Here is a 27,297-nt window from a genome sequence, read left to right on the forward strand (position 1 = left end):
GCACCACCCAAGGCAAGCGGGCCTAGCTAGGCCAGTGAGCTGGGCGTGCCTTGCCTTGTTCTAAGGGTGTAAGGATCCCTCCTGACCCAGCTCTCCCCACTCCTGCCCCAATTTGCCTTAGAACAAGGCTGCACCTTTGCTGGAGAGTCAGTCCGGAATTGGGAAGCCTCTAAACTAAAATCTATTTCAGAGCAAGAATTCTCCTCCTGATGCTTTCTTATCCCCTGCTTATTTTTTGTGTGAACCAGGGAGTCCCAAATAGCAGTTCAGAATTGTACCAGTGGATCAGTGCCACTGACGCCATGCCTGGTTTCTTGATCTCCTAGTAGAGGCTACAGAGAGAAGGTGGTAAAGCCAAATCAGTGGCTCATGGTGCCTCATTTCCACAACTTATTCATTTATTTATCCCATTTATATGGCTGGCCATCCCAACATGTGACTCTGAGCATGAACTTGGTTCCTGAATTAATCTACTTTCTCAGCTGGGGCCTGTGTTCCCATACAGGCTAAATCAAAATAATAGTAGTGATTAAAAATCTAGTCACATTTAGCATTTGGGGCAGAGCAGCCCCTAGATCTGCAATGATCTGGCTTGGTGTCTCCTGTGAACACAACCCTTAAAGAATGGCTCAGTGGATGAGTTCTTTTAGATGAGTGGTCTTTCTGCACACACTGCTAGACCCTGATGTGAGTCTGGGGTGAGACCATCCTAAAATGAAAATTAGGGCTTTCTGGCCCACTTGAGTTCCACGGGCAAAAATGAGGGTGTGAATTGTTGGGAAGGAAAATGAATGAAAGGACCACATGGGGTGGAGAGGACCTGCCTGGAAGAGATTCCAGTTGCTGGCTTTGCAGGGCAGCAAATACATCCTTTAGTGAGCTTGCAGGATGAAAATCATCCCTCTTTGCAGAGGACTGTTTTTAATACAGTCTGCCTGTTAAGGAAGAAACACTTTTCTGCCATATTTAATGCATTTTAGTACATTTTGAACGTCATCTATGTGCTCACGATGGTTCCACCAGTTGCATTAATTTGTCATCTGCACTCCAAGCCTCCTAAGAGAGAGGAGGTCATCCTGAAGGATGTATCCTGAAGAAACTTTATTTGGAATCCTGCATTTTCTAAACTAAACTGAACTAGGGGGACTCTCCCTCATTCAGCAATCCTGAATTAAAATATTCTGAGAGAGGGGAAAAAATATCTTTGGGTTAAGCTCCTTCTCCTGCCTAGACAAAATTCCCATTTGAATTCTTTATAGTTGGAATACGTTTGCTCAATCCCCCATCATCCCAGGATAATGGAGCGAGGCAGCCAGAGTGCGAAAGATGCTAAATGCACAAGGTTATTAATTAGCACAATAACTGGAGCAGTGTCTTTAAGAGCCTTGAGGCTTTTTGTTTTTGCACAGAGAGGCTATGTTCAAGCAACACACTTAGCTTGCTAAATTTGTGGGCTTTACATAATACAACCAAACTTGAAAAAGCCAAATGGCCTGGATCCAGAAGGCATGCTAAACCACACGTATACACAGCAAGCAAAGTTAGCACCAACTAAGAACATCCTGTGAGAATCCAGATAGTAGCAGTTTAATTAACTTAATTAGGGCTGTGAAGTGAATCCAGCCAGAATGCTTGCTTCTGGGTGCAGTCTGGAGGTCAGCTTGACGGTCCATCCCCCACCCTGAAGGCTGATCCTTGGCATTCCCTCCCTTACAAGGCACTGTCTGGAAAAGAGGGTAACTCTACCGGAGTTAGAAGGTGACAGTCAATAGAGCTTTCCTTTGGCTCTTGGGCTGCCTGGGAAGAGTCAGCTGAAGTGTGCCACAATGGCAAAAATGCATCACAACCATTTGCAGGCCAGTTCAGATGCAGACATCTGCCCCAATGGAAAAGGTGCATTATGTTGTCTTGTGGTTCTTATTCTTCTGTTCGTTGGCTAGAGATACTGTTGTGAGATTGACACCTATACAAATCATTTAAACAAATAAACGAACGGTTGCTTTAGATAGCCCTCCCCTGAGCATTGCAAAGGATGTAGCAGCTGCTTGGGTGGCAAGCAAAGTTTGTCTGCCCCTTTTCAGCCTTCTGACTTTTCTGTCTCCTCGTAGGTTGGTGGATTCCAAGGTTCAGCAGCACCTCTGGGCTTGCCGGGGCCTTCCTCCCTGGGGCCATGTCTTCCTCTGACGAAGAGACTCTCAGCGAGAGATCCTACCGGAGTGAGCGGTCCTGCAAGAGTGAACGGTCGTACCGCAGTGAGCGGTCTGGCAGTCTCTCTCCTTGCCCGCCAGGGGATACTTTGCCCTGGAACTTACCTCTTCACGAGCAGAAGAAGCGGAAGAGTCAGGACTCCATTCTGGATCCAGCAGAGAGAGCTGTTGTCAGAGTAGCTGGTAAGGAAAATAGTTCTCTCCCCAAATTTAAGCAGGTGATTTCAGAAGACGAGAGATCTACAGGCAGTGGGGTTCTTCTGGGTGGTTTCTCCAGCCCTTCAAATTTGGTGGCATCGTCCTTTCTGCAGTGGGTCCTACAAATACAGTACTCAGAATGGAAGTTCAGAAACTGGATGCCTTTCCTGGAAGGTTGTTTGAAATGTCAGTGGAGTCTTAAGGACATCCAAGAAGAGAGGAAGGGAGAGCATGAGCAGAGGGAGAAAACTACGGGGATGCCCTAGATGTCCTCTGGGGAGTGGATCGCTTAAGTTACTTTTGCTTCTACTCACAATATGCCTGCTGCAAAAAATGTCATTTTGCCACCCAATATGGTGGGCTTTGGATACTTCAAAAATCCTCCAAGTGAGGAACTGCATATGTGTCTCTCTGTCCACAGGCAATTTCTGGAAGCCATGAGGTCAGTTGGGTCATGACATTATCCCAGGTGTGACACGAAGATGTGTTAGACACATCATGTCAATGATGTATGGCACATGGTTTGGGTTATTTGTATGATATACTACCATACAATGATGTACTGGTTTTATTTCTTCTTATAGGATGGATGCAGCTTGCTGCAACCAGCTTATCTTACCTAAAAATAAGGGAAAGTATTTCTTGGTGTCAGGACTTTGGATTTTACATATGTGCAGATTTTCTTGACCGATCATTTCCTTGTTTACTGCTTAGGAATTGTTTTCTTTCCAGTTTTGTAGGGTGGCTGCTGTGTGTGTGTGTGTGTGTGTGTGTGAAAAATGTCAAATGGTGGCCATGACTGCACAAATGGAGCTCTGCCATTTATTTCTTATTATGCTTTGGAAGGGATGCAGGTACAAAATGTAATCACAGCCATCATCTTGGCTTGTTTAATACCCTTGCATATTTGTAAGAATTTCAATCTGGGCTCTGTAATCTTTTCTAGGAGAAATCTATGCTGCTTCCGTATTTCCTGACTATTGTGAATATAAACTTAGATCCCTTGAGGGATTAATTGATTGAGTTTTGATCGATTAGACAACAGCTTAATTCATGAATGAAATGTAGTTACTAAGACCTTGGGAAGGTTTTGCAAATTACCAGTTTCTATGCATGAGGTCCCAAAGCCCGATCATGAAAAGTAAAGAAGAAGTAAATGAAAATGCCCAGCAAGCCACCAAAATCAAGATAAGCCAAGGTCAGGAATCTGATTTTTTTCAGAAAAGGTAGGTGTGAAATGTTTTCATTTTGAAGTCCAGCTCCATATTTGGGCATAAACCGACCTTTAGCCCCCCCCAGAGTTTGATTAATGAAGAGAAGATCTTTGTACTCAGAAGCTGAGTATGGTTGGACCTGGATAGTTCATCTTAAGGAATCCCAGGACTGCAGGCTTGATAGGGAAGTCGAAAAAACACTTTGAAAACTGACAATGACAGACCCCCTTCTTAATTGCTGCCAATAAAGCTATACATGTGAGTTCATGAAGTTGATCAACTTGAAGGAGACTTCATGTTGAAGCTGTGCTTTGTAGCTTTTGCTTTATAGTGTTTGCATGAGGCATGTTTCATTTAGTAAATATGAAATACACAAGGTTCCTGGAGATAGCAGGTTAGTCTCGTCCCACCTGCATCCCGTCATTGTATCTAACATATTCTTGAATACACCCTCTGGCGTGATCTGTTTTCAACAAACCCGTGCTGGCTACTAGTTATGACTTTGTTTGCTTCTAGTTGTTCGCAAATCTGCTTTTTGATTATCTTTTCTAGGATCTTCCCAGGTATTGATGTTAAACTGATTGGTCTGTAGTTTCCTGGGCCCGTTTTTTCCCCTTTCTTGAAGATGGGGACTACATCAGCTCTTTTCCAATCCTCGGGTACTTCCCTGATGCTCCAGGATTTGTGGAAAATGTGGTACAATGGTTCTGAGATAACATCTGCCAGCTCTTTCAGAACTCTGGGATGTAATCTGTTGGCTCCTGGTGATTTGTATTTGTCAAGATTGGATACGTGTTCTCTTACCATTTTCTTGCTTATTTTGATTTTTGTTTCTAGTATGTCTTTTGCAGTGGCTTTTTTGGTGTGTTGGGCTATGGTTTCTTTTTGTGTGAAGACTGATGCAAAGTATGAGTTAAGCAGCTCAGCTTTCTCCCTGTTGCCTGTAATTTCCTTGCCATCTTCTCTCTTTAGTGGGCCTACAGTTTCCTTGACTTTTTTCTTGTTGTTAATATGTTGAAAGAAACTTTTTTTATTGTCCTTGATCTCTGTTGCAAGTCTTTGTTCATTCTGAGTCTTTGCTTTCCTGACTTCATCTTTGCATGTTCTGGTTATTATGTGCCCCTCTTTCCATTTTTTTTGTATTTGTCCTTTTTGTCTTTTAGTTTGTTAGTGAGATCTTTGTGCAGCCATGCTGGTTTCTTCCTGGATTTCTTGTTTTTCTTTCTCAATGGTATTGTGCTGATATGGGCTTTTGTGATCGTGTTTTTCAGGGTTTCCCATGCTTCTTGGGTTGTTTTCCCCTTTAGGATTTTCATCCATGGGATCTTTCCTAGGTTCTCTCTGAGCTTGTCAAAGTCAGCTCTTTTGAAGTTTAGGACATTGGTTGGGTTGTTTTCAATTGCTAGTGTTTGCATTATATTGAATTCCAGTATGGTGTGGTCACTTTCACCCAAGGTTCCAGCAATTTTGATTCCCTCTATCACTTCTTTGTTAGTAAGAATTAGGTCCTGTATAGCTTTACTTCTAGTTCCCTCCTTCACCTTTTGGGGGACAAAGTCGTAGGCAAGGTTGGTTAGGAATCTCTTTGACCTCCCGCTCACTGCAGAGTTTGTCTCCCACTTGATATCTGAATAGTTGAAGTCTCCCATTACTACTGTGGTATGCTTCCTACATACATTTGTTAACTGGCTGGTAAAGAGTTCATCTATTTCTTCTGATTGGTTGGATGGCCTGTAATATACACCTATGGCAATGTCACTTTTTTTCTATTTCATATTGACCCATATGCATTCTGGAGGGCTTTTATCTTGGATCATGTGCATTTCTGTAGATATGTAGTGTTCTCTTACACATAGTGCAACTCCCCCTCCTCTTTTTGTAGACCTGTTTCTTTTGAACAAGTTGTATCCATCCTGGTTTTCTTTGTTTTCATTGTCAATCTAAATTATGTTTTTATGGTTGTTCTTTCTTAAAATCTTATTTCTCTGCTGTTTGGAAATTTTATGGATACTTTTTTGAATACATTGCTGCTATTAAATTGTTTTTATATGTTGAGGTATGATTTTGAGGTGTCTTGTTGAGCAAAGGACTATTTTGGCTTCCACCCATCACAAGGGGGGCGGGTGAGGTGATATCACTGGAGGAGCCCCCTGTGGTATTTTTTCTTTTTTCCTTCTCATAAACAATTGAGGATTGTTTTATTTTACTGCTTGTTTGTTAAAAGGGTAAAAATCCATCATAATTTGGTTGTTGTGTTCAAATTTCAGAAGCTGTGAAAAGGCACTTGGGATTTCCTGGAGCAGAGTTGGGATGGGGCAGTCCTAGCATAAAGATTGTTGAAAATTGGATTAAAAAATGAAATTGACTTAAAATAATTCGGGAAATTGACCAAACTGGGAAAAGGATCTCTTCATTTATTTCTAGGATGAATCTAGGATAATTTCAGTCAAGGATTGAAATTATTACTGGTAAGCTTGTACAAATCTTGTGTTTATGCAGAATTTTAAATTCAAGAAAAGAATAACAGAATGACAGAGTTGGAAGGGACCTTGGAGGTCTGCTAGTCCAACCCCCTGCTCAAGTAGGAGACTATTGTGAAAAAATGGTGAAATTTTTTTCACAATGGTGAAAAAAGTAAGGTTCTATATTTAGGCAAGAATAAACAAATGCACAGGTATAGTATAGGGTTAGGGTTACATCACCATGAACTCGGAGAGTAAAACGGACATCGCCAACAAATTCGGAGTGCTTGGGTATGGTTAGGAGGGCATTGACTTTTCTAGGCTGCCCTAAGTTTCCTGGTAAAATACATGGGAAAATCCTATTGGGGGAAAATTCCACCTAGGGTTAGGGTTAGGTCACCATGAACTCATAGAGCAAAATGGACATCGCAAACAAACTCGGAGTTCTTGGGTATGGTTAGGAGGGCACTGACTTTTCTAGGCTGCCCTATCTATGTTTCCTGGTAAAATACATTGGAAAATCCCATTGGAGGAAAATTCCACTTAGGGTTAGGGTTAGGTCACCATGAACTCATAAAGCAAAATGGACATTGCCAACAAATTCGGAGTGCTTGGGTATGGTTAGGAGGGCACTTACTTTTCTAGGCTGCCCTATCTATGTTTCCTGGTAAAATACATGGGAAAATCCCATTAGGGGAAAATTCCACTTAGGTGGTACCTTGTGCAATAGTAGTAACTGTGAGAGGGACCTCGGAGTCCTAGTGGACAATCACTTAAATAGGAGCCAGCCGTCTGCTGCAGCTGCCAAAAAGGCCAACACAGTGCTGGGCTGCATTAACAGAGGGATAGAATCAGGATCAGGTGAAGTGTTAATACCACTTTACAATGCCTTGGTAAGGCCACCTTTGGAATCCTGCATCCAGTTTTGGTCACCACGATGAAAAAAAGATGCTGAGACTCTAGAAAGAGTACAGAGAAGAGCAACAAAGATGATCTGGGGACTGGAGGCCAAAGCATATAAGGAACGGTTGCTGGAATTGGGTATGTCTAGTTTAACGAAGAGAAGGACGAGGGGGGACAGGATAGCAGTGTTCCAATATCTCAGGGGCCATCTTGTTAATTTCCTGGGACATCTTCTGGGTCAGCTTAAAAGTGCCTGTTGTGAAACATTCCGAGTCAAGGAAGGAAGTGCAACTCTGGGAGTCTGAAAAGTGGAGCAAGGCCCCTTCGGAGCCATAAATTTCCTCTCCAGCCCAGTGCCAGGGCCAGACAGGAGAAGCAAAGAACTGGCATGATGAATGCAGCATTTGTCTCCTTTCTCCTGAGCCTTCCATTTTCCTGGTACGACTCTCCCCCCCCTCATTCTTTCTCGGTTGAATCCATCTCTGTCCCATGTTAGTGCCTCAACTTTTCTTCTTCTGATTTATTCCTTGGTCTGAAATGGCTGGGCTTGCAATCTCCCCCCTCCCACACCTACTGCAAACAATCTTTGTGCCCAACATACCAAAAAAACCTACTGCAAAAGACAAACTAGAAACAAAAATTAAAATAAGCAAGAAAACGGTAAGAGAACACCTATCCGACCTTGACGAATATAAATCACCGGGACCCGACAGATTACATCCCTGAATTCTGAAGGAGCTGGCAGATGTTATCTCAGAACCATTGCACTATATCTTTCAAAAATCCTGGAGCATCGGGGAAGTACCCGAGGATTTGAAAAGGACTGATGTGGTTCCCATCTTCATGAAGGAAAAAAAAAACAGATCCAGGAAACTACAGACCAATCAGTCTAACATCAATACCTGGGAAGATCCTGGAAAAGATAATCAAAAAACATCTGCAAACAACTAGAAGCAAACAAAGTTATAACTAGTAGCCAGCACAGGTTTGTAAAAAACAGATCATGCCAAACCAATCTTATTTCATTCTTTGATAAAGTGACTAACTAAACTAATAGACCAGCAAAGTGCTGTAGACGTAGTATACTTAGACTTCAGTAAGGCATTCGATAAATTAGACCACAATCTACTCCTTGGTAAGCTAGAAAAAGGTGGAATAGACAACATCACCACCAGATGGATCTGTAGCTGGCTGGCAAACCGCACTCAACGAGTAGTCCTCAGTGGCACTACATCCACATGGAGAGAAGTAATAGTGGGGTACCACAAGGTTCCATCTTAGGCCCAGTACTCTTCAACATCAATGACTTAGAAGGGGGAATTGAAGGGGAACTCATCAGATTTGCAGATGACACCAAACTGGCAGGAGTAGCCAATACCCTAGAAGACAAACTCAGGATCCAAAAAGATCTTGACAAACTTGAACAATGGGCCCTGTCCAACAAAATGAGTTTTAATGTGGAGAAAAGCAAAGTTTTACACTTAGGCAGGAAAAATCAAAGGTACAAGTACAGACTGGGCAAGACCTGGCTTAAAAACAGTAACTGTGAGAGGGACCTTGGAGTCCTAGTGGAGAATCACTTGACCATGAGCCAGAAGTTTGCAGCAACAGCCAAAAAAGCTAATACAATCCTGGGTCGTATAAACAGAGGCATAGAATCAAGATCACACAAAGTATTAATACGGCTTTATAAAGCCCTAGTGAGGCCACACCTGGAATACTGCAGCTAGTTTTGGTCACCATATCACAAAAAAGATATTGAGAGTTTGGAAAAAAATCAGAGAAGAGCAACTAAGATGATCAAAGGCCTGAAGACTAAAACATATGAAGAACGGCTGCAGGACTTGGGTCTGGCTAGTCTAAAGAAAAGAAGAAATAGGGGAGACATGATAGAGGTATTCCAGTATTGGAGGGGCTGCCACAAAGAGGAGGGGGTCACGTTATTCACCAAAGCACCAGAGGGAAGGACGAGAAACAATGGTTGGAAACTGATCAAAGAGAGAAGCAACCTAGAATTAAGGAGAAACTTCCTAACAGTGAGGACAATTAACCAGTGGAAGAGCTTGCCTCCAGAAATCGTGGGCACTCCATCACTGGAGATTTTTTAAAAGAGCATAGCTGGCTCAGAAATTCTGGGAGTTGAAGTTCACGAGTCATAAAAGAGCCAAGGTTGCCTACCCCTGGTCTACGGCAAGCCCTTGCCCACCAGATGACCCTCCGGCCTCTGTTCCAACTCCTCCATCCAATGAGAGTCCACCCTCTCATGAGATGGGGTTGAATTAGCTCTTCCTGCAATTAGGAAATTCTTCTTGGCGTCAAACCAGGATCAACCCGTCATTTCTGTCTTCTTTTTTTGAAACAAGTCCAAACAATTTTATCCTTTCTTGAAGACAACTATCATGTCTTAGATTGTTTTAGCCATTGTTTATTACAAGGACTTTTATGCCGCTTAATTAAAAAAAGGTATACAATAAATAAATTCTACATTATAGCATGCAACTTCACCATACCAATGCAATCTGTGAGGAAGAGAGCTTGTTCGGCCATTATCTCATCTGTAGCCATCTGTTTCTGACCATGAAAATGACAACGTGAGTCTTGTGACATCATAACCCAAGCTCCGCCCTCTTGCCTTTTCATCATAAGGTAGAGGCATGTAGGGGGCAGAGCTTGCACTGTGATGCCCCTTGCCCTTGTGTAGATGCCTCTGCTTGTGGCACTTTTTAAAAGCTCCTTATTCTCCTAATGTGGATTAATTATTTCAGAGGCACAAAAGCACTTTGGTCTTTCCCTCGAGGAGGAGCGCCAGTGGGTCTGGGGCAAGAGAGGCTTCTTCTGTGCTGCTGCTCCAGGCAACTTGGTCCTTGCTGCTGCGTGTGCAATGGGCTTGTGGAGGGCACCATATAAATTGGAAAGAGCCAGCTTGACAGAGAGAAATTGTGAGAAAAGAAGGTGCTTTGCAGGTTGCCAGGGTAACACGGATGGCTGAGTAATCATTCTGCCAGTTGCTGTGGTAACAGGCAGTGTCTGTGTGTGTGTGTGTGTGCGCGTGCGTGTGTGCATGCGTGTGTGTGTGTGCCTGCGCATGTGCTTTCTCTCCATACTGCCTGTTCCCCTCCCAAACAGGATGCACAAGACACTCGGAAAGGGACTGAATCCCAAAGAACAACATTAGAAGGTATCTGAAAATCTCAGCTGGGCAAAGATTGAAGTAACAACGTCACTGCTGAGATATTTAACTGCAAGTCATTCTTACAAACCTGACAAACAAATATTCTCCTTTATTGAGACGGTTATTTTTCCTTTATGGATGGAAATACTGGGCTGAACAGGCCTGCTTCACTTGTTAAACTCTGTTTCAATCCCCAACTTATTTCATCTAAAACAGACCACCACCCCCATTTCTTTGACCCTAATACTTCTTTGTTTGGCAATACCCATTTCTCAAACTTTAAGAGTGCTTTTCTTTAAAAAAAAAAAAATACTTGCACTGCTCAACCTCTCCACCAGATGCCGCCCAAACTCCTTTTCACATTTGCAGGTTGCAGCCTCTTGCAATTTTTTTTCTGCATCAAACCTATTCTTGCTAATAAGTTCCAACGCAATCTGGGAAAATGTAGGCACAAATTTCACACTTGTGGTGAAATGAGATGACCCACTTTCTGTGGACCACTTTCCCCCCCACTGTTACCATTACTGTACAGCTATAGCAAAATGTGGATGTTTAGATTCCTGGAGTGCTGATTTTGGCCCGAAGAGTCATTAGATGGACGGATTTTGGGGGACACGAATTCATATACTATACAATTATACTGGGCAATGGTGTGCTTGAATAGTAGTTTGGGAAAGCAGTTTTAGTTCATCAGTTATGTTTCTAAAGCAAAGAATAAATTGCTGTTAATACTTGATGCCTGTAATCCTTTCGGTGGTCCAGCACAGTTGCCTCGCAAACAGGCAGATGCTTTTGGCTGGCAACTCTGCTCTTGCTCCTGCATTTGGCCCAGGGGCAGATGAAGCAGGCAAGATCAAAGGCGCCGTCCCTGGGGGGGCCCATTGCCAGAAGGCTGGAAAGACAAGCCGACACTGGGCTGTGGGGAACATTGGTCGGAAGACAGGGGAAAGCCTTGCATGGGTGGATGGGTGAGCAGTTTGGCAACTGGAAAGGTGGGGCAACAGCTTAACCAACTGGGTGGTTCTTTGGCTACAGAGCGGGGCTTCTAACCAGTGTGTATGGGGGGGGGATGACCGACTTTATACCTGCTTTTTGGTCATAAAGTGCTTGGTTTGATTCTGACAGTATCACGTGTGAACCCTGCCAGTCGTAGTTATAACCAAAGGTTAGAGCTGCGGCATCCGTCCCCGACCAGGATAATGCTGAAAGCTGCATTGTGGCATCCTGAGGCAAAGCCCCTCCTCGCATCCTGTCCTCGCCCAGGGATGCCTCGGGGTTATAACGGGAGGGGCGCACTAAGCCCGTCTTGGGTTGCACCCCAAACCACGGCTAAAATCACGGCCACCATCACCCGCCCCCCTCCCGCCGCGCTGCCCCCTCCTCAGCTGGGGCTCCGCCGCGCCACCTCCGCTCCGCCGCCGGCCTCGCGGGGCTGGGCGCAGTCTGCCCCGCAGTTCCCCAGCCGGCCGCCGGGCGTCCCCGCCGCTCCCCGGGTCGTTGGGAGGGGGCGGGCCGGGCCGGGCCAGGCCAGGCGAGCAGCCAAGCGGGGGCCGGCCGGGGCCTCCCTGACAGCGGCGGGTGGAGCCAGAGCCGGGAGGCCGAGAGGGGCCGGTCGCGGAGCCGGCTGGGAGGCGTCGCCGCCGCCGCGTTGCGCTCCAGAGGCTGACCCGAGCGCCGGGTCGCTTCCGCCGCCACTGCCCGTCTTCCTGCCGCCTCTGCCCGCGGCTCCGCGCTCAGGATCGGCCGCCCGGGAAGCGCCATGGCCGGCTACGTGCCGGGCCAGCTGCCGCTCAACCGCAGCCAGGAGAAGGCGTTCGTGCAGGCCTACGAGGACGTGCTGGAGCGCTACAAAGGTGAGGCGGGCGGCGGCGCCTTCTCCCGCGTGGCCGGGCGAGCAGGGGCGGCGGCGGCGGCCGAGCGGCCAGCGGGGCGGCCCCGCCTTCTTCTCGGGCCGGGCGGGCTGTCAGGGCTGCGGGCAGCGGGAGCCGCGGGAGGAGCCCCTCCGCCGTCCTGCTCGGGCCGAAGCTTCGCCCCGCCCGCCGCCCCTCCGGCCGCCTCCGCCGTATCGCGGGCAGCCGCTTGGCGGGACCTTCCCGGCATCCCCGCGCTCGGGCTCTGGGCCGCCGCCGGCCGCTCCCTGCCGGGGGGGGGGCGGGGGAAAGTGGCGGGGCGCCCCTTTGTTCCGAGGCCGGCGGGCGGAGGGAGCTTCGGGTTGGGGCCGGGGCGGGGGGAGCGCCGCGGTCGCGCCAGGTGAGGGCCGGGACCGCGCCTCGCCCGGCGGCGCGTCTGCAGTTGGAGCGCCCGAGAAGCCCCCACGAGCGCCGGGCGAGGGAAGCCGCCTGGGGGACTCCTGGCTCTTTCTTGCCACGTTGCCCATCATCCCCGGTCAGCCTGGGGGTCAGCCGGGTTTGGAGGCCAAAATGTCTCCTGCTCCGAGAAGGTCCACGGGGCGGCCTCTGGAGCGGGAGCCCGGCGGAAGAAGCTCCCCGGCGAAAGTGGGGCGTTTGCCGGGCCGTTTTGGGGAGGGTTGCAAGAGCCGGTAGAGAAGGCAACGGCTATAAGGCATTTATTGCCCTGCTGAAATTACTTTGGTCTTCCGAAGGGCCCGGAAGCTGCCTAGATCTAATACTCGGCGGCTCACATCATCCACAGATCAGAAATTGAACCTATTTAACTGATGCAAACAGGCGGGTGCTGGGGAATGGGCCCCCCCTGGCCAGGGTCTGGCTGTCAGGCTGCAGGCTCCGGCTGTTTTAGGTGCTCCTGCAGCCTCGGCCCCTGCCCAAGCTGGAACTGGCTGCAGCAACATTGGATGAGAAAGAAAACGGGAAAGAGCATCTTTTGCCTTGGTTACAAAATGTTACTGATTTTGAACTTCATGTTCAGGGTGGCAGGCAAACTTCTTGGCTGCGTCTCTGTAGCTTTGGGTGCTTTTGTGGCACATCTGGGATAGAGTTGGCTGGACCAGGAGGCTCTGTTTGTCTTGTGGAGGGGTTTTCCCCACTGACCCCCTCGAAGCTCTGCACTTCTCAAATTGCAGGCCTGGAACTGAAGCATCCTAGACTGCTAAATCCCACCCACAACTATTTGCCTGCACTGTCCTCCCAAGAGGGTGTTTATTTGTTAGATTTTGTCCAGGGACTCCAGAGACCTCTGCTCTTCCATTTCTCCCCTGACGCAGAAACATGTGCGAAGAAGGGTGGGCCGAGCGAGGCTGCCTCTCTGGCACAGAGGGAGGAGGAGGAGGAGGAGCAGCTGTGCGTCCATTGGCCCACGGCACTCACTCGCGGGCTTTTCTCCCGCAGGTCTGCCTCCCGGTTGAGTTTGTGCCATAAAGCACTACAGGTTTTAAGGAATACTTATAAAAAGAGAGGGTTGCACGTTTCTTTTCTAACACTGTAGTTTATCTTTTTCTTTTTATTATCAACAAATCTCTCTGGGTGCCAGGAGTAAGAAATTCTCTAATCTCTGAGCCTCTAAGTATATTGGGCCACATCTTCCATCAATTCTAACACATCTGGGGGATAGGGGCCTCCCTCTTTCCCCCCCCCCCCATTCCATGTTTACTGTTGGTATACTTTTAAATACCAGAATCTGGGAACAAACCTCAAGAAGATGTTTCCCTCTATTTGAGTGGTGATGCTAGTGGACAACTGGCACAGCTCGCACATATTTTATAGAGACCACTAGCTCTTAACTTCAGGCCAAGGTAGGCAAAATAATTTTTCAAATGCTTGTGTTTGGCTGAAGATTGCCTGTGGCTTAGAGGTTAGGGAAGGAAGTGGATGGCAAGCATATTATAGGCAGAACAAACTTCTAATTACTGGCAGTGTGGGAACATTTTATAAGCAAATCTATTTTTGTGGTAACTGAACAAATTACACTTCTTTTCACTTTGCTGGATATACTGGACCAAAGATTGAATAGAATCATACTGAGGGGCAAAAACAGGTGGGTGGGAGAACAGAAATTATTGTAAGCTGCCTAGAGTAGCCCCACGGCAAGATAGGCGACCAATAAATTTAACAAACAATAATAATTTACAGCTTCAACCTTCATTTCGTTTTGCCTGGCAGGCCTTGTAAACAAGTTTATTCTCTGCTGGGCTGAGTCCCTCATCAGCCTCGTTGCCCCTGTTGGTCCTCATTAACTAGCTAATCCTGAAAGCATCTCTTGAACAGGGCCTGGCGTTTGCCTGCCTGTCTGGCGCTCTGCGTGCGTTTCTCCCTTTCACAGCTTTTAGGAAAACAGCCCTGCCAAAACGTAAGGAACCTCCAAGTGCATCTGAGCCAGAGGCATTTTTATGGTGTGTAAGCATTTTGTAAATTAGGAGACAAGCTTCAGCAGGTAAAGCAGCAAAGAGACATTTCTGTTCTGTTGGGTGGAGGGCTGGTCCTCTCCTTGGAATGCACCAAATGTTCCTGCAGAGGATTTTTTAATTATATGGGTCCCATGTATCCTTGACCTGCCCTGCCCTCCAACCAGCCCTTTGGAGCATCTCTGTTCAGGACTTTCCGGGCATCCTTTGCGAAGGCAGGGAAAGGAAAGGAAAGGTTTTGCTGATCTGAGCCGATGCCCTGGTTTACACATTAGGCATTTCGGGTGTTTTAGGCCTAAAAGCAGGAACTAAAAATATCCCATGGTTATAACTCTTTGGGGAAAACACTTGGGCCCCAAAGGACACCGGAGAAGGTACTAGGGCAGATCTTGCTGCTTCTGAGAAAGGTCTTTTGCTAGCTGTGACCTCTTGCAGCTCTCCTGCTGTGCCCCCCAAGTGCCTCTCCAGGAGATCATAGACCACCGTTTCCTGCACCCAACAGCAAAGCCCCAAAGATTGAGCAGCACCAGCACCTGGATGAGGTGCAGCATCTCCCCTGAGCCTTGCCTTTTCCAGGGTGAATGTTTACGTGCAGATGCTGTTATTGTAGTGGGGAGAGCTAGTCAGGCAGAGTTTCTAGAGATCTGTGAAGTTTTGTCCAGCTTTCTGCTGATAGAAGGAAAGTCTATTGCAGCCATGCTCTCCATTACATCTTCCTGCCCCAGTTGAACCTGCCAGAAATTAGATAAAAGCCAAGCAGAATGGTTTAATTGATACCCTGTTTGATAGACAGATGAGCTGCCCAAAGAGAAGGGTTCTCAAAGTAAAGGACCAGATGTAGTCCTCCTCCCTGCTGAACCAGTTTACAGCCAGGCAGTGTAGTGTCTTTTTGTAGGGTTAGCCCAAGCCACCTATGCTGCTCATGTTGGTTGTTGCACCAAAGCCTGTGGGCCCCTCTTTTTCCACCAGAAGGACTAAGCCACCAACACCAGGTGGGAATTGACTGCAAATGTCTCCCTGTCTTGTCTATGATTCCTGAGACGCTCTCTTTGCCAATCCGGCTCTGGTGACAGCTGCAGTGGTCACATGGCCTGCGGTGGTTGCCCTTTAGAGCAGAAGGGTGTCCAATGCAGCAATGCAGAAAACGGTCTCCTAGCATCATTTGAAGAGAGGGGGACAAGCTCCAGGGGCGTTGGGCAGCCAGGCCAGCTCCAAGAAAGGTCTCCAGAATTTGCTCAGCTTCGACTGCTAGTTGCTTCCTCCCAGCTTTTGTTCCCTGCGTTTACCTGTGTACACATCTGTGGTTGCAATGGAGAACAAGGCTGGTGTGTGTGTGTGTGTGTGTGTGTCTGAACACTGGGATGCTTAGCTTTGCTTTGGCTAAAGATGTCGTATTCGCTTGCTTTCACGGGAAGGCAGAGCCTCCTGCTGACATTTCCCCTTTTCTCTGAGTCCAGCGGGGCATTTAAAGTCCTGGCCCCACGGCAGGTGGGGGAATTTGCTTGCTGTTTTAGCGAAAACCAGGGTCTTTGAGGCTTGCAGGTTCTCAGTCACGCCGGAATCCTGGAAATGCCTTGTCCTGGCCCAGTTTGGCAGGTGGTCTCTTGGGGAAGAGCAGGTAGCAGCCGGGATTCCCCACCCAAAGAGAGTCTGTGGTTCAGCATGTTACGCTGGCTGGGTCTCCCTCCCGTATCAGGCTCAGTCTCCAAGGATTTCCTCGTGACTGAGGTGGCACACAGACTGCAGCCACAGCCAGTGCGGGCAGGACAGCAGAAAACTAGACCTTGGTCATTCCTCCTGTAAGCTCCTCAGTAGTTCATGGTTTGTTTTGACTTAGCTTGCTGTGTGAACCTGGCTCTTGTGATTTTGATTTATCATTCCATATGAACCAGACACTGTAATATCTACACAGCAAACCATGTTTTAGTGGAAGGTGGGAATTCAGTCACTGCCAGCCAGGAAAGAAAAAAGTGGGGAAATGTAAGGGGTTTCCCTGTTGGAATAGTTGTAAAGTGAGACTTTTTAGAACTAATCAGAATAATTGGGCAAAATAGTTTTTTATTTCTCTCTCTCTCTCTCTCTGCAAGATCATCACACAGAACAGTTTTTCCAGTATTTGCAGTGAGAATGTTACTTCAGTTCAACAAATGCTGTGAGGAGGAGGAGGAGGAGGAGGAGGAGAAGAAAGACCGGTTGCCCAGAAACCTGTTGTGGGAAGCAGCCAAGTGCCTGTGACCCACTTTTATCTGAAAGAGGAATTGGAGGACATTGTTGAAGGATATTTTTGATATATGGTGGAGGAAATGGCCATTCCAGCCTCTCCTCCTTGCTGGGACCTGCCCTGCCTCTCCAGGCCAGGTTCTTAGTTGTCTTTCCAGTTGAATGAACTTCATTTGGGAGGAAGGAATTCTGGCTTGGCTTTCGGGGAGGGATTATTAAGGATACTTGCAACCTCCCCCCCCCCCAAATTAGATGTGAGATTGCAAAAACCAACTTGCGCTGTGAGGCTTCCTGGGTGGAGTTGGAGAGAAAGTTGCCCCAGAAGTCCCTGTGGAAGAAGGCAGGGGAGAAGGGCTTCGGGGGGCCTCTTTGCCACTTGCTGGGCTCCTGGTAGAGGGCAAAGTGCTGTGAAGCCCCCTTCTCCACCCTGAGCCCTCAAGAGACCAGTTGGGACTGGTCTTGGAAGCCCAGGCTTCAACCATGCAGCCACACCACTTGAGAACGTAGAGCAGAATTGGGACTCTTTCCTGCTCTACTGAGGCCTGAGAGCCGGGTCCTCTCCCTCCACTCTGCTTTCAGAGATGCCTGTTGCGCCTCCTTAGAATCTGGAAGGTCCCTCCTTAGACTGGAAGGTGTCTTAGAGGTCTTCTAGTCCATCCCATGCTGTAGGCAGGAATTCCCAGATCATCCCAGACAAATGGCTGTCCAACCTTTGCTTGAAACCCTCCAGATGGAGCCTTCCCCCCCCCAGCCCAAAAGCCAGAGAAATGTTGCTAAGTGGACGAGAGTCTGGCTCTCTTTTTTTGAAGACCCCCCCCCCCAATGCATGCTGCATCCCTCCTTGTAGACTTTGGTGTGTTCCCTTCTTTGGGGCTGCCTGCATTTCTACTGAGACATTCTTGGCGTGGCTTGCTCTGGGAGGGAGGGAGGGAGGGTGTGTCTCCAGGGCTGCTGCTTAATGATGTCTTTGATTTAATGGATAGCCCAAACCGTAAAGCTGTGAGGCTCAGCTTGTCCCATTAAAACCAGTTGCTCCTGTAAGGGATTACAAATCTGGGAGTTGCACTGACTTTTAGCATGGTAGCTGGGAGGAGGAGGAGGAGGAGGAGGAGGAGGAGGAGGGTCCCATTGGAAGAAAGAGTTGGGACCATGTAAATTACATTATTTGGGAACAGAAATTAGATAATGTGTACAATAAAGAAAGCAAACTGCTTCCGGTTTTGCTTTGGGGGATTTTTTTGGTGCTTTTGCAGTTTTCGGCCTTTGGCATAATTTATCTTCTGCTTGATATGGAATAGGGGAAGGGGCTTTAGATGGCATCCTAAGATCTTTCCTAAGTCTTAATTTGGGGACTCCTCTGGCTTTGGAAATATCACTGGCTTTGGGCCTTAAGCCTATGACTGTAGCCATTATGGCTTAAAGTCTCTAAACTTAGCTTTTAAATGATACATGAGGAGCCTGGCTGTTTGTTGTTTTGCTTGCACAGTCATTGGTTGTGGAGCAGTGAAGATGCCTGAGCTTCAGTTTCAGAAGCATGGGATCTGATTCTGATGATGACAGTGACGGAGAAGGAGAAGGAGAAGAAGGTTCTTTCGATTCCTGTCCTTCCTTTCGGTGCAGCACAAGGCTTCTAAGAGTCACACAGAGTTGCTAGCAAATGTAGCTGTGCCAGTTAGGCAAGTCCCGGCCTCTTACTGATCACAGGTCACACACCACATTAAGTCACAATGTGGGTTCTTTGGTTTGAGGTTACTGTATTGTGTAACCTGGACGTGGTTGCTGCTATTGCTTGTAAATCGAGGTTGAAGGCTTAACATGTTGCAAAACAGGTTGTAGCTTTGTACTACAGTTGCTAATACAAACCACAACTTCACCTGCTGTGTATGGACCTCCCCGTATTGTGGTTTTTGCGGTTTTTGTGGGTGGGAGCTAAATGGGTGGGTGGCCTTGTGGGGTAACCAGATGGTGCTCGACCCCTTTCAGTGGATGATCCTTAATCTCCTGCTTGGTTGCCAAGGAATCCAAGTGCTTTTTTGTAAGCATAAAAAGTGCCTGCTGAGTTTTCGCCACACAGCCGCACCATCAATTTTTAGCCCAAAGTCGTGTCTGACAATGACTAAGGGAAGGGACAGAAGATTAGGAGTAAGAGAGGCACACAGGGCAAAAAAGCTCCTTGCAATAAATAGTTCTTGCTCATATGGGAGTGGGGCTTGCATTCGATTGGGGCTATGCCCAGGAATGTCATCTGTGTGATATTTTGTGCAGGCTTTAAAGAGAAGCAGACCCTAATCCCGGGCTTTTTTCTTGGAAAGGCTGGGCAGCAGGATCTCAGTCAGCTTAGAGCTGGCTGGGGAATTGAGAATCAGACGCTGGTTTAGAGAGTCCTGCATTGGCTGGGCTGTGTTGACAGAAGATCTACCTTCTTTTGAGAACCTCTCTTTGAAGGTGGCTTCAGCCTTAGCGCTTCCTAAGATCTTTGCCATCTCCCTGCTAGATTTTTGTTTTGGTAAGCTGTGAGTCTGATTTGTGTGATTACTTCTGCTTGGGCTGTTTTGTGCCCGTAAGCTGCTGGTGAAGCAATGCTGGGTATCCCCACACCCAGTCCTTAAGCGCTGTGGGAGACTCTTCCCACAGCCCCAGTCTTCCCAGGCATGAGGCTAAAGGCTTTGCACAGGTGGGGTGGTTTCGTGTCAGTTTCCCACTGAAATATTCTTTTCTGTTCCATGGCTGACAGATAGAAACAGAGCTGAAATTCTGATTATTCCTTAAAAATAAGTAGCAAAACAAGATTATCTTGAAACTCCAGACATTTTAATCATTGACTGATGATAGCAAAAGAAATGCATCATACAGCCACTGATTTGGTTAGATAGTTTCAGACTTGCTTTTCCAGACTACCGACTTGTGTTCTTGACTTACCTTTAAAAGAAAAGAAGAGAAAAAATGAGCTTCAGTGAATCCAGAAGTTCCATGAACCGATCAAGATTGCCCACCTGGATTCTCTTTGGTGTAAGAAGGAAGAGAGAATCTCTGCCAGAGTTTCAGGATTCTACCCCAGCACGGGAAATTAGACCCCCCCCCTGTGCTCTGTTTCCTGGCCTGGTCTGCCTTCAAGGGATTTGCTTTCTCCCTCAGAATCAACAGGCCAGGTCCCAGCCTGCTTCATCTGAACAATGCTGCCTTCATGCCTTAAAGCAATATTGTGATTAGACTGATACACTCTGCATTAGACTGATACACTCTGCACATGTGGTTGTGCATGTGCATGCTTCTAAATGATTTGGAAGAAATTTCTTGAACTCTGAAAACGAGCACTTCTTTGCTTTTGATTAAAGCAGCTGCAGTTTTTCAGGTTTCTGCATAAACCTGAAAGAAGATGCAGTTATTTTTAAAAGCTGAATGGTTAAAACAGCCTTTAAATCAGCTGCATCTGTTTTCAAGCTTGAGAGGAAACTTGAGGAAAGATGTGACTGCTTTAACCGATATTCTAGCAGGGGTGCACTTGAGCAAGATCTATTTTTTCATGAACTGTTAAAACGTGCACACTATCCATCTCTAAGATGGTGATCTCTAAGGCTTGTGGGTTAGAGACTTGCAATCCTGGTTGCCAGAGATAACAGTGCAGTTGGTGACCAGTGTGAAAAGACTTCTACGTGCCTCCTATAAGTGTTCCTTTCAAGACAGTTCGGGAATTGTAACTGGAATTTTTATTTACAGAAGGGAACAATTCAGGGGACCCAGGACGGTGTTTGGGGCACACAAGCAAAGGGGCTCATGTCCTCCTACTTAGTTTTGAACTTCTGACAGGCACCTGCTTGGTTTTTGTGGGATGCAGCTTTGTTGGACGAAGAATGTTGACTTTCTCCAACTCTACTTCGTCTTGTCCTCACTGGGAGTGATTTAAGCAGAGCTGGAGGCCTGTGGATGTGTCACCAGGCTGTGTTTCTTGCTAGTTTTGCTCTACACAGTTCTGAGAACTTACCAATCAGATAATTCTGCAAATGGTGCAAGCCACCCTGAGGACTCTTCCCAGTGATGGAGGCCAGCGTACGCTTGAGGGGCTCAGGACATCTGCTGGAGAATTGACTGCTCCATTGTCAGCCAAGTCCGGAACTGTGCTCAGCCCAGCTGAATTTCTCCTCCCTTCCATGCGGCTTCTCTTTATTTGCTGAAGATCTGGACAGGCCTGTTCCAGGCTGCTGAGCTGTGACACTTTAGGGACATTATTTATTTACACTTTCTGCAAATGAAATGTGTTCTTCTAGTTTCTGCTTCCTGTTTTCCCACAGCACAGAGTTTGCATCCTGTTGAGAACCCTTTGGAGTCTGCCACTAAATTATAAAGGAAGACGGGGCTTGAAGATTGCCCACAGCACAATTTCTTTCTGTCTTCCATTCCGCCCACAATATCTTCTTCTAGCCCAAAACAATTCAGTTTTTGAGGCCCAGAGCCAAATGGCTTGGTAGGGATGCCCAGATCATTTTTCAATAAGCAGATTTGGGAATAAAAGCTAGCAGGGGCTGCTGGTGGACATGGGAAAGGATTTTTTTCTTTATGAGAGCAGGGAACTGGGGAGACCTTCTAAGATAGGCCTGTTTAAAGAGCTAATCTATGGATGCAACATTTATTGGTCATCCTAGCCAAACAGCTTTAAATAATCAAAAGTCCAGCATAATGCGATTTAAAAGAATATTGACCATTAATAAAGTAGCTTTGCCAAAGAGTCAAGATTTGAAAAGGATACTAAAGTATATTTAATAATTGACTTTAGACAAAGATAGCAATAGAGCAGAATTGAGCCTGTCATGCTAATAATTGAGGTGATTGCTAATAATTATGCAATTATAAATGTGTAATTTCATTAATTCTTTGTGGCTCCCTCTCTGATTGGTTTAGAAAGAGAAATAAGTCAGGGTAGTTGTCCTATAAAAGGGGCAGTGCCTGTCCAGTGGCTTCAGGTGGTCAGATCCTGTCTGGGCTGTGTGTTTTCCTTCCCAAAGTGAGGGAGCGCAAGGAAGGCCTTTGAGTCAAGGCAGGGAGAGAGATTTGTGAAGCAGGCACAGACCGTGATATCATGACTAGCCGAGGAGGTTCAGTTGTTAGGTCTTTCTGATCGTCAGGGCCGTAGGCTGACTTCATCTGTAGCCTTTCAGGGTAGAATTTCAGTGCAGTGATAAGTAGCAGTAAGAATTTCAGTGGAAGAAAAATATTAAATGTGTGTAAAACATTAGAGAAAATTGGTATAAATGTGTTGTTATTGCTATATTACCCCAATACTCATTGCTAAAAGTTCCTTTTCTAAAATTGCTAGAAATATAATGATCAGATCATTCTTTCATCTCCAGTGACAGTTTTGGAAGATGATTCATGCTAGTATAAAGCAGATCTTGGAACTTTGAATTCCCACCTGCAATATTTTTACCAAACTTATGAAACCATATTTTCCCACAAAATACGCTGAATTACCTTTGTTCATAGTAACTGGCAAAACCTTTTATTTTTTACTTTATGTCTTTTATTGGAAAGGATGTTTGTTCTATTCTATAAAAGAGTGTTTATCCAAGTATGCTTTGACATCTAGAGTAACTTCGTATCTCAGACACAATATTTAATTGAAATTGGGAAGGATTACAGAGTACAGTTTGGTACATGAATTGCTACCACCTCCAACATTTGGGCTTCTCTTTTGTGTGTGGTCTATGTTTTAATTTTATCAGACTTCTAAATTACAGTAGACTTTTAATAGTGCAGACTGAATTTATTGTAGTTCATAATTTCATATTATGATTTGTACCATGTTGGCCGTGGTTCCTCATATTTATACTTCACTCAGAGCTTCATTAGAATACGTCTGTCTGTCTGTCTTTTTGTATTTTTCTTTTTGAGTCGTTATAGAGCCCTGGTGACTGCCTGGACCAGTTCCTGCAGTTTTCTTGGCGACATTTCTGAAAGTGGTTTGTTCTCGCTTCCTGCGGCTGAGGGACCGGCCCAAGGTCACCCGGCTTGTTTTCATGCCTAAGGCGGGACTAGAACTCACAGTCTCCCTGGTTGGTAACCTGGTGCCTCTAATCCCAAGAGCAGATTGCTCTCATCTAAAACACTCCTATGTGTGTCAGTATACACAGATATATGGCAGGCCCTGCGCTCCTCTGCCTGGAGGGCTCTGAAGCCCTGGCCCTGGCTTGTCCCTGAAAGGGTCCTGCCGGGAGGTTAGGGTTTGTGGGCAGCTGGGCGTGCTTGGCACTGATTTTACGAAAGCCCTTTCTTTTAGGCTAAATGCTTTTATTATAGGGATGTATTTACCCTGAACGGAGCCTCCTAGGGAATCTCTACAGGTTTAACTCAGCCTTTGTCTTTAAGGGGCCTTCTGGGTTACCAGAAGGCCTGGGGTTTTTTCATCATCTACAGGAGGGTCTACAGTCCTCTGGAGTTCCCAGCCACTGAAGACGTGTCATGTAACTCACGGGGTTCTCTTCAAAAGGATTTTGCTTTGCCAGGTGATCAGAATCTTGGTTCTTTTATGCCTACAATTTCGGTTGTGTCGTTCTTAATATCTGCAAAGTAGGCTAAACCACTTGGTCTTAATTTTGCTTTGCTTGCACTTTTAAATTATGGTTTCAGTAATATATGGTTTCAGTTTTTCATTTTATTTCTTCATGTGCTTATCACTTGAAAATCTTCCCTGCCCCATTCACAAGGGAGACTCTTCCTAATTTAATTGCCACCACACCCCTGCGCAGTTTCTTTAGAGGGAAACTAACAATGCAAAGCAGGCTTGACAACAACCAATGTCAGCCAGCCCACACCAATCTCCTCTCACTTTATAAAGTTCCCCAACACGGTGCCCTCCAGTGGTGTTGGGAAACATTAACTGCCAGAATTTTGGGAAGTGGCAGTCCCTGCACCTCTGGGGGGCACCACGTTGGGAAACACTGCTCTCTCTAAACAGCTGTGGTGGTGGGCAGCTGTAGATGTTCAGAGGTTGCCTGGGTTATTCTTACAGTACTCAGATCTTGTTAGTTGGAACAGAAGAATCCTGAGCAAAGATTGGGCTGTGTGCAAGGAAGGAAAGGTTTGGTATATTTTGGAGATCCTGCTCAGATAGTCTTCTCCAGCCTGGCCCCTTGCAGATGTGCTGGATTGTGATTTCCAAAATGTCCAGCTGGCTTGACCACTAGCCATGTGGAGTTTCCCTGCGTCCTCCCCCAGCACAAGATGTTTGCTGACCAAAGGGTGGGTCCCCAATCCTTGGCAATTTCACAAAGGGCCAGTTGTGTTTTTTCATAACCCTCCTGCAAGGTTGGGTTCTGAAGTCCAGCATAATTCTCTGAGCCTGTGCAGAGGGCCATTCCATTCCATAAGGCTATTCTGGATAGGTGTATTATGTTTCCCTCTTAAGCAGCAAGAGTTGGCATTGTTTCCCCAAACATTTGGGACTGTTGTGCTTCAGCTATATGCTCATTTCCCTGTCATTTAGCCAGAAAAGCAGGTGTGTGTGTGTGTGTGGGGGGGCTCTTTGAAGCTCAGAGCTTGATAGTGGTAGCTATAATTGCAGTGTTATCACCCCATTTTTGTTATTTTAATCCATTTGCAATTACTACTGAAGCAGAAAAACATCTCCCAGCCAGAGGAAATTAGACTAGCTTGATCCAAAGGCTCACCTCGTAAGGCAAACCCTGGTTAGATGTCAGGTGTAGAGAAGAGTGCTTCTTTATCTGTGTATCTGCATTTCCAAACTGCTATTCTTGGAAGATGCTATTATAGGGTGGGCAACATGCCTCCAAAGGAGGAAAAGAATGCTGTAGTTGTCATTGCTTATACCTCCCATCCTACATGAAATTCACAAGCGAAATTCAAAGGACCACACAGCAAAATCCCACTGAAGACGGCGCTTCAGTCATTTTCATTCTTGCTGGTCTCCAGTTTTGGGAAGAAGGGCTTTGCTGCCCAGCCAGTTTCTGCTGGCCCATCAAAACATTCTGCCTTTCTTACAACCTGCTGGAAATTTGAGTGTAGCAGGCAACTTCTGATTTCTCCCAACAGCCCTGACCTACTTTTTTCTCCTACAGACATTGTGAGCAAAGGAAGCAAGACAAAGAGGTGCTGGAAAGTTTCAGATTACTTTTTATCAGCCAGGGAGAGGAGTGCAGAGGCTTCAAATAATTGATGGACCCCAAGTAAGATGAGCCAAGGGCGCTGCTGGACGGCTGTGGTTGGGGGTCACCAATTAAAGCTGTGGTGCTTCTTCAGTCAGCCATCTGCTCTCCTCTTTCATTGGGGCTCTGGGCGAGGGGATTCTTCCCAGCTTTCTTGTCCTGCGGGATCCTGATGGTCCCAGCCTAGCTTTGAAGAGAGACAATAAATTGCTTTGGATCTCTGGGCATAGTCCTCTCTGGAGATGCGTCTACATCTCCCTCTCTTGTACTATCTCCATTGCACTTCCTAAGTGAGCAGCCTACGTGTTACCATTTGGCAGTGCTGCTCCCAGCTTACGGTGGAGAAGGTGAAACTCAGTCACCCGATGGCGAGATAGGCAGCATATAAGTGTACTAAATATATAATAAAAATATATAAAATAAAAATAAAATAAGGGCAACATATAAATTGTGTCCGTAGCTGTAATTAAAAATATTTGATGAAACGTGGCTTTGATAGGAAGAGTAGGTTGTATTAATTTCTCTTCTGCTCCGAACTCTGGTTTTAGGGCCCCCACTTCTGTTCCTTAGGAGACGTGATCACACTGAAGCAGCCCACTTCCAAGGCTTAGTTAAAGAGACGGTTCTCCCAAGTTAATAACTCATCTGATACCGTTATCACCAAAGCCCAGCATCTCCTCAGCAGATGGCAAAAAAAAAATGGGGAAGTCTCTTTCTCTAATATATTTCGGTGATATATTGGTTGCTGATGCAAACAAGAAAATTCTTGCAACCTCTTCCCTTTTTTTAATAAAGCTTGCTAAAGAATTATGGCTGGATGCAGAACTATTTTCAGTTTTAGGCATTTGTTCAGGTTCTGCCCCACGTGTCCTTTTCATCTTGAACGAAGACCAAGCCTGCCCTTGACATCCAAACATCTCATGAACTTCCTTCTCCCCAGGTGGCTCCATCAAGCTTGGATCAAAGGGTCAGCCATTCCTTTGGTCTGGCCACTTGCATAGGAGGTCAGGCCTGTCCCCGTCGGTGAAAAAGAATCCATGCTGCAGAGGGAGGCCTTGGTCTCCCTTGGGGTGCCCTTCCAATGGTTGGCTGTGGCAGGAGGGTCAGAGAAAGCCTTCAGAGGCGCTGGACAGGAATGCTGTCACTGGTGGGCAGGACGGCCGGAGGCTACTCCCGCTCTCCACCACCTTGGTCTTCTGCTGAACTCTTCCCATGTGCAAGTTCCTTCCATCAAGTTATGTCCAAGGGGAGAGAATTGGAGGCTCTTGTGTGATTCCCAGCACACGGCCCCTTTCTATTATTCATTTTCTCTATTTTTATCCCATTTTTCAGGCAATTCCCATCTTTCCTACCAAATATGAGTGCAAAGAAGAGACACAGGTCAAGCACACAGGCTTATGTTGAAACTTTGCAAAGCAAGGGGTGGTGGGGAAAGAAGGCCTGCCCCACTTCTTTTTCCATCTTGCTGTCCCCTTCTTGATGCTCCTGCTGAAACGGTGGGGATGCACGGGGCCAGGGTGTCTAGTAGTCCAGGGGGTTCTGCCTGGTGTGTCACAAACTCTTTTCAGGGCTCCTTCTCAGGCCCACCATGATGGCCAGACTGAACGTTCCCTTCATGTGCGGCTTCTGGATGAGCAACCGTTGGGCCCTGACAGCTGGAATGCCTTCACTCTCTGCTCGGGAGCCCCATCCTGGTGACAGGAAGCAGGCCCTGGCGTGAGGCAGACTTGTGTTCAACACCTGCTCTCAGCCCAGCGGTCTTCAGGCAGTAGAGAAGGACGGGGACTCTTGGATTCCTGGGCAAACAGCTGTCGTTCAGACAAGAAGCAGCAACTGGCATCCGAGGCTGCCCTGGCAGTAAAGACAGCTGATCGGGTCTTCAGACTTGGCCCTTTTATGACTTGTGGACTTCAGCTCCCAGAATTCATCAGGCGGTATGCCTGGCTGAGGAATTCTGGGAGTTGAAGTCCACAAGTCATAAAAGGGCCAAGTTTGAAGACCTCTGGCTTAGAGGGTGTGCCCGACTGCCTCTGTGGGGCCCTGGAAAAGACGAGAGCGTGGAAGGTGGTCTTGTTAATCTCGTCTGGTTGCTGCTCCCGTCTCTTCCAAGGGGAGGATTGTTTCCACGGGTGCACGTGCAACGCCTCCGTGTATTGTGTGTGCCCTTGTCCCGTGGGTGCAAGTTGTTTCTGGCTTTTTGGAGCAAGATAGTCATGCTCTTTGTATAGCCTCACAGGCCCTCGTTTGGAAGGATCACTAGGGTGTGATTGTATATGTAATATCCTGCTTTGAAGTTCAAAAGAACACAATCCAAAGTGGCTAATGAAATATCAAAATATAATTCAGAGCTTGGCTTTCTACCAGAGCGTGTTTTCACAAGATGGAGAACTCAGATTTTGCACTTCAGAACTAGGTTGGATGCAAAACAAGGCAGGTTCCCAACCTCC

At 46.7% G+C, this 27,297-nt stretch overlaps 1 protein-coding gene across 1 annotated transcript in view; it reads left to right on the forward strand.

The window, feature by feature from the left end:
* The first annotated feature begins 2,170 nt into the window (after positions 1-2,170).
* The window catches only part of MACF1 (microtubule actin crosslinking factor 1), a 224,806-nt gene continuing 199,679 nt past the window's right edge, over positions 2,171-27,297 (forward strand). Inside the window, exon 1 of the mRNA XM_015811630.1 lies at positions 2,171-2,390. Coding sequence (XP_015667116.1) covers positions 2,171-2,390 — 220 coding nt within the window. The remainder of the gene's footprint in view (positions 2,391-27,297) is intronic.

This window comes from Protobothrops mucrosquamatus, unplaced genomic scaffold (genome assembly GCF_001527695.2).
Source record: "Protobothrops mucrosquamatus isolate PMUCROS unplaced genomic scaffold, P.Mucros_1.0 scaffold46, whole genome shotgun sequence".
NCBI lineage: Eukaryota > Metazoa > Chordata > Lepidosauria > Squamata > Viperidae > Protobothrops > Protobothrops mucrosquamatus.